This window comes from Ochotona curzoniae, unplaced genomic scaffold, assembly GCF_017591425.1.
Source record: "Ochotona curzoniae isolate NIBS_2020 unplaced genomic scaffold, NIBS_Ocur_1.0 contig_908, whole genome shotgun sequence".
Taxonomy (NCBI): domain Eukaryota; kingdom Metazoa; phylum Chordata; class Mammalia; order Lagomorpha; family Ochotonidae; genus Ochotona; species Ochotona curzoniae.
In genome coordinates this window covers 15,192,063-15,205,460 of record NW_024466607.1, presented here as the reverse complement: position 1 = coordinate 15,205,460, position 13,398 = coordinate 15,192,063, and the positions used below count along the sequence as shown (strand labels likewise).

At 47.4% G+C, this 13,398-nt stretch overlaps 1 protein-coding gene across 1 annotated transcript in view; it reads right to left on the bottom strand.

The window, feature by feature from the left end:
* Positions 1-2,667: 2,667 nt before the first annotated feature.
* The window catches only part of ARIH2 (ariadne RBR E3 ubiquitin protein ligase 2), a 48,433-nt gene continuing 37,702 nt past the window's right edge, over positions 2,668-13,398 (bottom strand). Inside the window, exons 8-15 of the mRNA XM_040994427.1 lie at positions 12,269-12,386; positions 11,303-11,353; positions 11,191-11,212; positions 7,739-7,890; positions 6,850-6,993; positions 6,238-6,306; positions 4,959-5,042; positions 2,668-4,757 (exon numbers count right to left, since the gene is read on the bottom strand). Of these exons, the coding sequence (XP_040850361.1) occupies positions 4,686-4,757; positions 4,959-5,042; positions 6,238-6,306; positions 6,850-6,993; positions 7,739-7,890; positions 11,191-11,212; positions 11,303-11,353; positions 12,269-12,386 (712 nt within the window). The 3' untranslated portion in view covers positions 2,668-4,685. The remainder of the gene's footprint in view (positions 4,758-4,958; positions 5,043-6,237; positions 6,307-6,849; positions 6,994-7,738; positions 7,891-11,190; positions 11,213-11,302; positions 11,354-12,268; positions 12,387-13,398) is intronic.

Sequence of the window (13,398 nt, the reverse complement as noted above, 5' to 3'; positions counted from 1 at the left end):
AGGCCATTTTGTCAGTTCTTTAGGGTATGCAGAGCAACACTGTCTAGCAGAGAGGCACCAGGTTATCAGTGAGAGCTGCTGTGGCTCTGCAAAGCCTGGGGTGTGTCAGACACCCCATGTTGGGCATCCCATTTTGGCTCACCCAGTGCAAGCTCCAAATGACATGTAAAGGCTGCTAAGTAACTGTTTCCTATTCCCGTTGAGGACTGTTCACAATGCTGGCAACTTGTCTTTCAATTCACTCTAGTCCCAAGTCTCCATTTCTAAATGCAGCACAGACAGAATTTTCCAGAATCATAGACCTCTCAAATTTACTGATAATACTTCAGTTATGGTTAGCACTAGGGGGTCCACAGGCTTTTGGTATCAATGAAATTAATGACAAGTCCATTTCCCAACAATATTTGATGTAGTATAATTAAATTAGCATTGCAACTCTCATGGGCCTTAACCTATTTCACTCAATTCCTTTCTTCTCCCCTTGTAGCAGGCTGATGAACGAAGGCAAGCAGGCTGCAGAGAAGCTGACCATCTTGGTTTTCTTCTGTCCCCCTGTTGTCCGCCATGGGAATTTCACATCACACAGCATGAAGGTATGCCTTTGAGACCATGGTAGTCTGTCCCAGGGGCTTACAGCCACACTACCAAACATAGGTGTTTGCTAACTTTTTTTTTTTGTTCCTTTGTTTTAATGACTACTTTTGTGTTCTCTACCTCTTTGTATTTTTAAAAATTTATTTTTATTGGAAAAGCAGATATACAGAAAGGAGGAGAGACAGAGAGGAAGATCTTCCATCTGATGGTTTACTCCCCTTGAAACTGCAATGGGTGGAGCGGAGCCAATCCAAAGCCAGGAGCCAGGAGCTTCTTCTGGGTCTTTCACGCGGGTGCAGGGTCCCAAAGCTTTGGGTCATCCTCAACTGCTTTCCCAGGCCACAAGCAGGGAGTTGGATGGGAAGTGGAGCTTCTGGGATTAGAACCAGCACCCATATGGAATCCCAGTGTGTTCCCTAACCTGTGTTCTAATATGCATCACAAAAACTGGACTTCTCCATAGTTTCCAACAGTAAGGTATTTTAGTTTGACATTTGTTTTGGAAAGATATGTTTATTTTTATTAGTTTTTTTAAGATTTACTTTATTCTTATTGCTGCAAAGTCAGATATACAGAAAGGAGCAGAGACAGAGAGGAAGATCTTCTGTCCGATCTTCACTCCCCAAATGACTGCAGTGGATAGAGCTGCACCAATCCGAAGCCAGCAGCTAGGAGCTCTTCCGGTCTCCCATGTGGGTGCAGGGTCCCAAGGCTTTTAGCTGTCCTTGACTGCTCTCTCAGGCCATAAGCAGGGAGCTGGATGGGAAATGGTGCTGTCAGGATTAGAACTGGCATCCATATGGGTCCTGTGTGGTGGCCTAGCAGCTAAAGTCCTCACCTTGAATGTGCCAGGATCCCATATGGGCACAGGTTCCAATCCCGACAGCCACGCTTCCCATCCAGCTCCCTGCTTGTGCCCTGTGAAAGTAGCCAAGGATGGTCCAAAGCCTTGGGACCCTGCACCTGTGTGGGAGACCCGGAAAGTTCCTGGCTTCAGATTGGCACAGCACCAGCCGTTGCAATCACTTTGGGAGTGAATCATCGGACAGAAGATATTTTTCTGTATCTCTCCCTCCTCTCTGTATATCTGACTTTGCAATAAAAACAAATCTTAAGAAAAAAAAAAAAAATGGCACCCATAATGTTATTCCAGTGTGGTCAAGGTGAGAACTTTGGTTGCTAGGCCACCATGCTGGGCCCTATGAGCTATACTTTTTTGCTATTCAGCAGGTAGTCATCATTAGCACTTACATTTCTTACTGGGAGGCTAGACCATGCATCTTCTGCACACCACTGCATGCCCAGGTGCTACGAATGGGGCTTAGTTGGGCCCAGCATGATGGTCTAGTGGCTAATGTCCTCGCCTTGAATGCGCCAGGATCTCATATGGGCGTCGGTTCTAATCCCAGCTGCTCCACTTCCCATCCAGTTCCCTGCTTGTGGCCTGGGAAAGCAGTAGAGGACAGCCAAAAGACTTTGGACCCTGCACCCGTGTGAGACTCAGAAGTTCCTGGCTTTGGATTGGCACAGCACTGGTTGTTGTGCTCACTTGGGGAGTGAATTATCGGACAGAAGATCTTCCTCTCTGTCTCTCCTCCTCTCTGTCTGACTTGTAATAAAAATAAATCTTGGAAATTGCTCTGGTCCTATCTATTTCCTGTCCTTTACTCATGGGATTAACCCTCCAAACACTTCTTGTTCTTGCCCCAAGTTATTTCTTCATGGACCTCCTGACCCTTGGGAAGCCACAACTCCCTCTCCCATACTTCCCAGCCCCTGCTCTGCTCATTCTGCAGGTCCAGAGGTGTCTCAGTGGGGCCTGGGGCACTTTCACCCATCCCATGCCAGCAGCCTGGCTCACCAATTGTAGGCAGCCATTCAGCCTGCAGCGAGGGAAGGGAGAGTGACCATGACCCAAATGCTCCACTTCCTTCCTTAAGGCCCACATGAAAGTGGCCTATGCCCAGATCGCTCAAAAGGGAAGGAGGCCCTCATCCCAGGCTTACAGACCAGGTCCTCTGGTGGCCCAGGAGGCAATGTGGACCCTTTAAAGAAAGACTACACACTCCTTTATAATCAGAAACTTACAATTTATTTTGAATAAACTACTCAATGTTGAGCAGATGACATTGCCTCATATAACTTTCTCTTTGAAGAAAAACAAAGAAATATGAATTCATGAAAACACTGCATCTCTTTCTCTTCCATCCTCTGGAGGGCAGAATGCTTCTGCCCAATTTTTCCCATCATCTTCCTGAAACACAAGCAAAAGACAGCCCCTGGGGGTACTCCAGGAAGCGCCCCACAGAAGGCCACAGTCTGGGCAGGGAAGGTTGGTAGGGACCACAGGCGAAGCAAGTACAAGAGATGGCAGCCACACAGTCCTCCAGGTGGGCAGGGTGGGACCCAAGCACAGGGCTGCACCTGTGTCATGTGCAAACGGAGTGTGCACTGAAAGGCTCTAGATCCCAGGTTACTCCAGCACAGCACAGCATTCACACATACACCCCGCCCCTGGGCCCAGCAGACTCTCCCAGTATCTGGTGTACTTCCTCTGTTCCATGCTGGGCTCCCTGACCTCAATGCTACCTTGTTCCTGTCCACTGCACAGTCCCTCCTTCCCTCAGAGGAAGCAAAGAGACAACATTTGAAGGGGTGGAGAGGGAACTTAAGGCCAGCCACACGCCCAAGACCTCCAGTCACAGCTGCCCTTTTTCTTCAAGAATGATTCAAGTTTTATAACTTACTGGAGGTGAGGATGTAGGAACCATCCAGAATTTCTACCACAGTGTTCACAGATCTCAACAGCTCTGCCAGTTTGAATGGTGGCACTGAACAAGTTCACAGACCCAACATTCCAAAGGCCCACAGGACCAGGTTCAGGACAGGCAGGACAATAGGCAAAACACTGGCTCTTTGTAATGGACTGTGCTAAGGCCTGTTCTTTCCTCCAGCCAGCTGCTTGCTCATGGGCTGAGCTACAAACTGGGGTCCTGCCGGTCTGAGGTTCCAAGACCACAGAGGCAGTGTCCTCCACTAGCTAGATATGGGCACAGAAGAACATACCCTATTCCCCAGCAACTCTGGGCAGAGTCCAGAAAACATAAAAACAACTTGTTTAGGCCTGGCCAGGAAGGCCCATGCTGTGGGAGGGCACACTGAACTCTGATCCTGATACCGGCCAGGGGAGACTGCAGCAACGGGCCCGATGTAGCTGCACATGCCTGGTCAAAGTGATGGTATTTGAATTCTGGCAAAAAAGAAGTGTCCAGGGTAAAGTAAGTGTGTTTTGGAGAGCTCCCCTGAAAGTGGATTTATAAGGAGAGAAAAGGAAGCACCGTGCTGAACCAGTGTCCTTGTGTGTGGAGAAGACAGTGCTCTGTGCTCTGCGTGGGCTGTGTCCCTGGGAGCCAGGTCCAGGCACATCCACTTTCAAGCACAAACAGGAACCTAGACAGCAGTGCCACGAGAGGTGATGATATACCATGGCAGGAAGGCCCAGTGTGATTCTGTGACCATAAGCAGGCCTCCTCAGCCCCCAACATTTGCCACCCCCACCTTCCCCTGGGATTCCAATGATGGATAAACCCTTGAACCAGGCAAGCAAGGGGCACCCTGGGACCCAGGTGCAGTAGCAACCTTTTGAGGCAGCTTGGTGGGCAGCATACATTACAGTCTAAGCAAAATAGCTAGAGGGTAAAACACTCCAATGCCAATTTATTTTTTAAAAGGGCTTTGTGTTATCCTATGGTTTGTCTTTTGTTGTTGCTGTTGTATAATTGTACAACTCTGAAAATTATGTAAGTTGTAATGATCTAATACTATTAATAGCCATTCAGAAAAAATCCTCCCTCCCTCCCAACAACCATCCAGGGGGAAGTGAAAGTCCTGAAAAGAGGCCAACTCAATATGGCCTCTACCCTGGTAGAAACAAAAAGCAAAAAGATGAGAAGAAAACAGAAATTGACTAAGAAGTGTTGCCAGTGTCTCTCAGGAGTGGGGCCCTGGCTGTCACCGGGGTTGTGAAGGGCAGAGCCTGCAGCGTGCAGCATGGCAGCCACATCTTCACCCCAGCATGTTCACGTCCCAACTTAGGTGTCGTGGAAATCTTTGAGCAGGGTTCTTCTCCGCTGCTCCGCTATGTGCATCTGGTTCTCCAAGTCCTGTGTTGGGGAAGTGAGAAGGGTACAGGTCTAGCCTAGTCCTGAAGCAGGGAGGAACCCCAGAACACCTGTCATGTCAGGGAGTCCAAACAATCACAGCTACTGCCCTCCCCACCCTTCTCAGCAGCAGCAGCTTCAGCGCCAACGCCAGCACCCTGTGTTGGTGCCACCTGTCACGCCTGTGGGACAGCAGGAACTTACCCCTCGGTCATAGCTGTCAGCACGTTCCACTTTCCAGGAGAGGTTTTCGATCTCGGCCTCTAGCTGAGCCTGCTGGTATTCAAACTGTATGGGGGGCGGGGGGGCGGGGAAGGGAAGGAGATAAAGGAGAGGGAGCTATAGCCAGGCAGAGGTAGCAGGGCACAGGCAGCTCCACACAACCTTGACACTATTCTTAGACAACAGTATTAATTCCCTATACCAGAGCCAGACTAAAGGTTATCCAGCAACAGTCAGTAAGCTTGGGAGCTGACATTGGCTAAGATGCCTGTATCCCACATGGGGTACCTGGGCTCAGAACCCAGCTCTGGCTCCTGGTACCCGCACCCGCCAAAGGAGATGCTGGGAGGCAGATGGGCATGGCTCAAGGAGGTGGGCCTCTGCCATGCATGTGGACAGTCTGGACTGAGTTCTCTGTTACTTTGATTCCAGCCAGGAGTTGCTGTGGACATATGAGGAGTCAACCAGTTAACGAAATAAGGAAAAGAGAAAGGGCTATTTGAAGAATCTGGTTACATGGCACAGTCACACTCACCCTCTATCTTCAAGGGAAGAGCAAAATTTGAACTGTCCCTGTATGTTGGCAGCAAGCTACCAGTACACAGGGAAACAAACACTAAAAAACCAAGCCAGAATGGGCTTCTTATGGACAGTTTGATTTTCTGATCCCTCTATAAATCAAACACCTTAAAAAATATTCTACTCATTTGCAGTGGGTAATGGCTCAAGTGCTTAGGTCCCTGCCATCCATTTGGTGGACTTGGATAGAGTTCCTGGGTCCTGGCTTTGGCCCCGCCAAGCCCAGCTGTTGTGGTCATCTAGGAATTAAACTGGTAGATAGAAGAGATCTCTCAATCTTGTCACTCTGCTTTTCAAATACACACATATTAAAAAACAAAAAGCAAATAGCATTGAACAGTCCAATAAATGGTGATAGCAGTAACAAACAAATAGTTCTAACAATCAAAGATTATATATATCATCATATATAATCTGAAAAAGCTGGAAAATGTCAACTGTGGCCATTTCTTTTTGGAGAGATTATGCATGAAATCAAGTTTTTCTGTTTTCCAATATTTAAATAATAACTATAAATTATTTAAAACATCAACTCGAATTTACTTAAGCACATGCATGCCAATGTTCCCCAGAAGCCATACAGTCTTTTCAGGGTCTGTCCCTAGCTTTTCTGTGCAGTGCTGGGGAGAAGGGCACCTCTGAGACCAGCCCGCCGGGACAAGCAGGGACAGCTCTGCCTTACCAGCTTCTTCCTGGGTCCAGACTCCATGTAGTAGGCATATGGATAGGTGTATTGCAGGGTGTATCGACACTGCAGGAAGAGAGAAGAGAAGGGACCTTTGTGATTCTAACCTACTTGTTCTTCAAGTGGTGCTTACAATTCTTGCCGCACCATGCAGAGTAACCTGGCTTCACAGAGAAGGGCTTGAAAGAAACAAAGCCAAGTCGAAGATATGACCTGGGGCAAGACACTGGGTAAACTGAAACCAGGATAATCCTAGAACCCTCCCTACCCCATTCCTTTCACAATCATGAAAGCATTGCTGCAACGCCTTTCCCCGTTTGAGGTGCACAGGACTCCACATACTTATCTCAACACCTCTCCCAAGACAACCCTTGCATTTTCCTTTGTTCGATGTGGGGATGGGACAGGAGGAGAAGAAAAGAGTTCTGGTACTGCCTACAGGAAGCTGCTGTCTGTCATGGGCACAGTGCAGGGAAAGGGACCCCTTGAAGAGAAACGTGTTAGGATGCTAAACACCCTTCAATCCCCACAAGGATACCCAGCCTCGGAAGTCTGCCCTGACAGGGCCAGGAAATGCAGTGGGAATCCCAAGAGCGAGATGATAAGTACCTTGGCCAAGAGCTTGGCAGCATTTTGTAGATATTGCCAGTCGATCCAAGTCCCAAGATTGTTCATAACCCTCTCTTGAATCTTTTCATGGATGCGCTGGTATGTCTGTGCTTCTAGCTGCAGGCTTTTGTTGTGGTTTTCCCACTAGAAAACAAAGAAAGGAGAAAACTGTAGAACTCTTGGCAACATACAGAGACTCAGAGTCCAGGACAGACCCATGGCTGGGAGGGTGTGGCCACAGACCTCCTCAAACTCAAGGGGAACAAGGGTGTCCTTAAATGTCCACTCTAACCCACAACAGCAGCTGCTTGCGTGTCAGGTCACCCCATCACATGCAGGCAATGGGACTCTCTTTCTCCCCACCCTAATCTGTTGTGTTTAGGACCAACTGTCACCCCCTGTAATGTTTGAAGGGTCTCCCTGGGGAAAATCATTTCTTAACTAAGAACAAAGTGGATGGGCCAGTGTTGTGATATAGTGGGTTAAACTGCCAGCATATAGATACCAGTCTGTGTTTCAGCTGCTCTATTTTCCTACTAGAAACCTGGAAAAAACAGTGCAAGGTGGACCAAGTGTTGTTTGAGGCCCTGCACTCACAGAGTAAACTCAGGTGGAACTCCTGCCTTTGCCCCAGCTCAGCCCTCACCAATGTGACCATCTGGGGAGTGCACCAGCAGATGAAAGATATCTCTTGTCTCTCCCTCTGTAACTGTTTCAGAAAAAAGGTATGGGAACAAAGAAATTGCCTAATGGCCTCTCACTGTCCTTCAATTCATCGTCTAACTGAAGTCAATATCCGTGACTTCCTGCCAGGAGTTTCATTGCCCAGGCAGGCTCAGGCTGCCAGTCAGCCCACCATACTGGGGCAGCCACAGGAAAGGATGCCTACCCTCTCAAAGTAGAACAAGTACTTCTTGAGGGCCTCCCTGGCCTGGGCCTGTTGGCTCTGGTTCACAATGTCAGGATTCTCCTTGTACCGACTGCACTCATAGTATTCACTGCCATGCGTCTTCCAATCTCCCAGACACATCCAGCAGAAGTCTGCACAGAACAAAGGGAGAGTCACTTACACCCGTAAGATGAACACACAAGGTAAAGGCAGTGGGATGGACACACTCTGCTCTGGAGGTGTCACCTGACGAGAACTTACCAGGTTCACCTCCTTCTAGAGGAAACAGAAAATCCTGCTATCTCTGCAGCCTGTCTTTGCTCTCAAGAGCAGAATCAACTATCCTGCAATCCCTTAGCACATGTGCTCTGCACCTTACTAATTCAACACAGGTATACAGGCAGGTGCTGACTACACCAAGACCACGGGCCCTTTGCATCAAAGCCTCGCAGAGGTAGAAACTTGTCCAAATGAGGTCTACTTGGTCATGTAGAAAACAGCATCTGTACACATCCCATCTCCCATCCTCTAACACTTGATTTAGAAAGATTTTCGTAAACAAAACTAGAAATAAAGGCATTTCCCCCTTTCTTAAAAAAAAAATTATCTATTTGAAAGAGGGGAGAAACAGAGAGGAGGAAAAGCATATGTGTGCATTTGCATTCTATCCTTTCGTTCACTCTAAAAAATGCCAAGGTTTGGTCAAAATGAAACCAGGAGACTAAACTTCATTTGGGCCTTCCATAAGGGCTATAGGCACGCAAGCTTCTGGCCCATCTCATGCTGGTTTCCCAGGTGCATTAGCTGGGAGGTGGATCAGAAATGAAGCATCCAGTACTCGCACACACACGATGCCAGCGTTCCCAGTATTAATTCACTGTACCACTATGCCAATCACACCCTCCCCCTATACGGGCACAATGATGGGGTAGGGATGGTAACATATCCATTTTCTATAGGTGGTCCACTCCCGAAATGACTTTTAGCAGCCAGGGTTGGGCCAGGCTGAGGCCACGAGCCAGGTATTTCATCCTGGTTTCCCACTAGGCAGAAGGAGCCCAGGCACCTGGGCAATCTTCTGCTGTGTTCCCAGGTGCAAGACCAGGAACTGGAATGAGAAGCAGAGCTTTGAGGACTCAAATCAGAACTCCAGTATGGAGTTGCAAGCACTGTAAGCAATGATGAACCTGCTGTGCTACAATGGTGGTCCTTTCTTTCTGCCCTTTAAAGAGCACAATTAAAATATACAGCTACTTTATAGATGCTATATACATGCACATAATCTCTAAATGATTTCTGCAGCCTAGTGGAATGGGGTCAACCATAGTTTGTTTGTTATGCCCAATATGTAGTTGCATATGATGTTTCTGTAGCGACTGTGACTATGAGAGGTAAACTGCTCCAGGTTCATGCTCATAACCTCAGCGACTTCACAGAGAAGCTCTTAGGCTGTAGGGAAGTTAAAGCCAAACCTAGAGACCCAAAGGTCATCCCATATGTCCTAACAGCCTCCCTCTCACAGTGGCAACCCTGTTCTCCCGCTTTTCAGCAGCTTGGTGCTTGCCATTGTTTCAGAGAATCACACACTGTTCAGCTCTGCTGCTTCCACAAGTATAAGTACACAGTAAAGTAAGGATCTGCAGTTAACCGTGCCTCTTGAGGGACGAGATCGACTAGGGAAAGGCAAATAAAGAAATTCTCAGAAACCGAGCATGGGCTGGGTCCTGGAGTCATCCTTCTTTATACACTGCACACATTATGCACTTTTCTGTCTCATTCACACAGAGGAAATAGGCCACTATCTTTGCTCTAGACCTCAGCTACTGTTTCTGTCTGGGACCTAGCAATGTCGATTTGATCACAGCAGGCTGCTAGGAACAGGATCAGCCTAGGCCCTTACTAAATGACACTCTCAGGGCCTCCTGAGACTCCTGAAGTAACTCTATTAACATACCTACATGGGGGCCTGGCACAGTAGCCTGATGGCTAAAGTCCTCGCCTTGCAGGCACCAGGATCCCATATGGGTGCCAGTTCTAATTCTGGCGGCCTTATCTCCCATCCAGCTCCCTGCTTCTGGCTTGGGAAAGCAGTTGAGGATGGCCTGAAGCCTCAGGATCCTGCATCTGTGTTGGGAGACCTGGAGGAGGCTTCAGGCTCCTGGCTTCGGATCAGCTCAGGTCCGGTCATTGCAGCCACTTGAGGAGTGAAATCAACGGACAGAAGATCTTTCTGTCTCTCCTCCTCTGTGTACATCTGACTTTCCAATAAAAATAAATAAATCTCTAAAAAAAAAAAAGAGAGATACCTACATGGAATATATTTTTCATGGAATAAAATTTTGTATCCTCGCTTTAGTGGCAGGAAGAAAAATAAAACCAACAGCTCAAGCTATATAAACTGCTCCTGATGGGGAGACCCAAAAAACAAACAAAACCCACGCTGGATATTTTATAAAACCTCGAGAAAAAGTTAATATTTTGCTACATCTTGTAAAACCTAAGGGTTCCTAGGATGGGTTCTGCTGTAACAATGCTTACAGCCTTAGTGCTTAGCTTCAAAGTTTGACTGTTTCCTGAGAATGAACGTCCTAGAAGACAGCAGGTACTCAAGTACTTTGTTTTCCGCCACCCACACAGACAAAGATGCAGCTCTCAGCTCCTGGCTTAGGTCTTATTCAGCCTTTTTTGTTGCAGCCACTTGTAGAGTAAACGAACAGATAGAATATTTCTGTCACTGTCTTTCAAACAAAACAAAAATACACATAAATGGAAAAGTAAGAATGAATCTATACATTACAATAGCTAAGACTCATGCTACTTACCTACCATGACAAAAAGAATAAAAAGAGCACAGTAACACCTTCTTGGATGACTGAGGATCAAGAGGGTCACCCCAATCTTGACTTCTATGTGTGTCAGCCAAGGTGGCAGAGGAATCAAAATATCATTTAAAATAAAATCAAGAGGAGGCTGCATGCTGCTTATGATTACTGTACAAGAAATGAAGTTCCCGTTGGCTATGTCATTTCATTTCAACAGGATTGAAAAGACGATCACCAGAGACCCAAGTTCAAGACCTACAGACTGGGCCCGGAGCAGTAGCCCAGTAGCTAAAGTCCTCTTCTTGCATGTGCCAAGATCCCACATGGGTGCTGGGATTTCAGCGACACCACTTCCTTTCCAGCTTCCTGCTTGTGGCCTTGGAAAGCAGTTGAGGATGGCCCAAAGCCTTGGGACCCTGCACCCACGTGGGAGACCTAGAAGAGGCTCTGGACTCCTAGCTTTGGATCAGCGCAGCTCCAGTTGTTGCGGCCTTTTGGGGAGTGAATCAGCAGACGGAATATCTTCCTCTCTGTATATCTGACTTTCCAATGAAAATAAATCTTAAAAAAAAAAAAAAAAAGACCCACAGACTGTGCCACTGGGCCTTCAGCGTCAGGCCTGGGACTCACCGTGTTTACACTTGGAGCATTGCTGTCGGGGGGAAACAGAAGAGAACATGTTAAGGGCATGCTGACCAAAGGCTCCACGTCACACATGCAAAGCGCACAGGCATCTGCTCACCATGTGATTGCAGCCTCCATTCTTCTCGATGCAGATGTTGCACTTGGGACACTGAGGAGACAGAAGGGCGCCATTAGGCTCACGCACCGTCAGGCTGGTCCTAAGACAAATTACACAAAGCTCCTGGTACCCGAGCCCAGAAGCTCATCGTGCGAGCACGTCTGGGGAAGAGCATCTCACTTAAGTGTGGCAGGACGCTGAGGCTGGAATAGCAATTCAAGGGAACGAGGTCAGCACATTTGGCTCTGAAACACTTCAAGCACCAGCCGAGCCCCACTAAGTCACGCACCATCTGTCCCTGCCAAGAAGCTGCTCAGATGATTCAGAAGGCCTTCCCACTTGGGAGGAGAGCCAGAGAAGCACAAGACCTGCCACGTTGGATTAAGGCCTGGTCAGCTTGCCCAGACTTCTGCTTCCAGAAGAGGATAAGCAGGCCACCATGAAGTTGCTCTTACTCACTGGACACACTGGCAACCCCACACAGCCAGGAACTGTAGCAGCAAGCCTCAGGTTCTGTCTGCTATTGCCATGAACTAGACTAGATTTAATGTCATGGTTGTACTCATGAGGGCACAGGGACAGGGAGCAGCAGCCCCTAGAACCTGCACGCCACATGTTCCCACAGGAAGCTTCAAAGAAAGAACTGGGCAGATGTGGGTTTGGATTATAGCCTTGTCATTATTATGGGTGATATTAACTACTTCTTTCCCAGGCTGTCAGGGTCTGGGTAAGCATTCTAATTAGTTCTCCTTTGGGTCAAATTGTTTCCAGTATCCTGGCATTTTATTAAAATCAATGTCATTGCATCCTAGATAAGTTGCTGCCAACTGGCCAGTCTGAATGAAAGAACAGGGGTCCACACTCCCCAGGGAGGGCCCTGGACTTGGCTTGCACTGCTATCAGACGACATGGCCCTGGGCAGAGCTAAGGAAGGCAGATCCCTGATGGGAAAGATTCAGTCCTTACGTCTTTAGTGTGGGCACTAATGTAGTTGGCCGTTTCAGAGTCGTCTGCACACTTCGTGAGCCATTTCCGGATTGTGGCGCAGTCTGTGGGGGCGTGATACATCTGACGACACTTGAAACTTAAAATTGGAAAAGAAAAACATTCAAATAAAATCAGAGTCTCATGTTTAAAAATGTCCTTTTGTCCAAACCTACAGATCCTGAATTCAAGCTTTATAAGCAGTCATCTCTCGAGGCCTGTTTGACCTTTATTAACAGAATAGTAAGTACCTGTTAGTACCTGAACATCTCTTCAACCTGAGCTCTTCAAAGGTATTTTCAATCTGCCCACATGGTTTCACTGTGTGTGGGGTTAATGCTATAGGAAAGACCATCACACTCAGAGCCCAGCCTCAGATGAGCTCCCCCAGGACTGCAAGTCTCACTTCCTCTCGCCTCACAAGGGGCATGAATGCCAAAACTGTTCAATCTGTAGTGTCATAACACATATTATGACACTGCTGGTGTTAGGCTCCTGTGCTCTTAGGCTACCTTTGACCCAAATCGACAATGGCATTATACCCATAGCAAATGCTCTCAGGCATAAGGCCAAATACAGGCTGCAGAGAAATTCATAATGTGGACAAAAGCAAAAGTGCAATGACATCAATTATTCTTAATGCTTGGTGGGCCACATTATGCAACAATGTCATAAAAGGCAGCATGCACACACATCCTGTTTTCCATAGAGCTTCCCTGAAGCCCTATCATGAATCATTTTGGGGAGCACAATTAGGACACATTTGGACCCGAGTCATGGCTCTCAACTCACATTTACCGGGGATACTTTTTCCAACCTAGAACATAATGTTAATGACAGCACCAATCATACATTGCACTGATGCAAGGAACGTGACTGGGATATTGTCTTTCTCCAGGGAAATCCTCTGTATACTTTATTCCCATGACACTTACTGAACGAGGTAAGTCTTGAGTAGATACAGAACACATTTATGAATTACAGTTTTACAAAAATCACTCAAGACAGCAAAAGATTTAAATGTTGAAGCTTGTATGTATGTGAATTTTCTGTGTAGGCAGACACCTACACAGATGACCTCTGGGCCACGAGTAGCCCACACAACGTCAGGT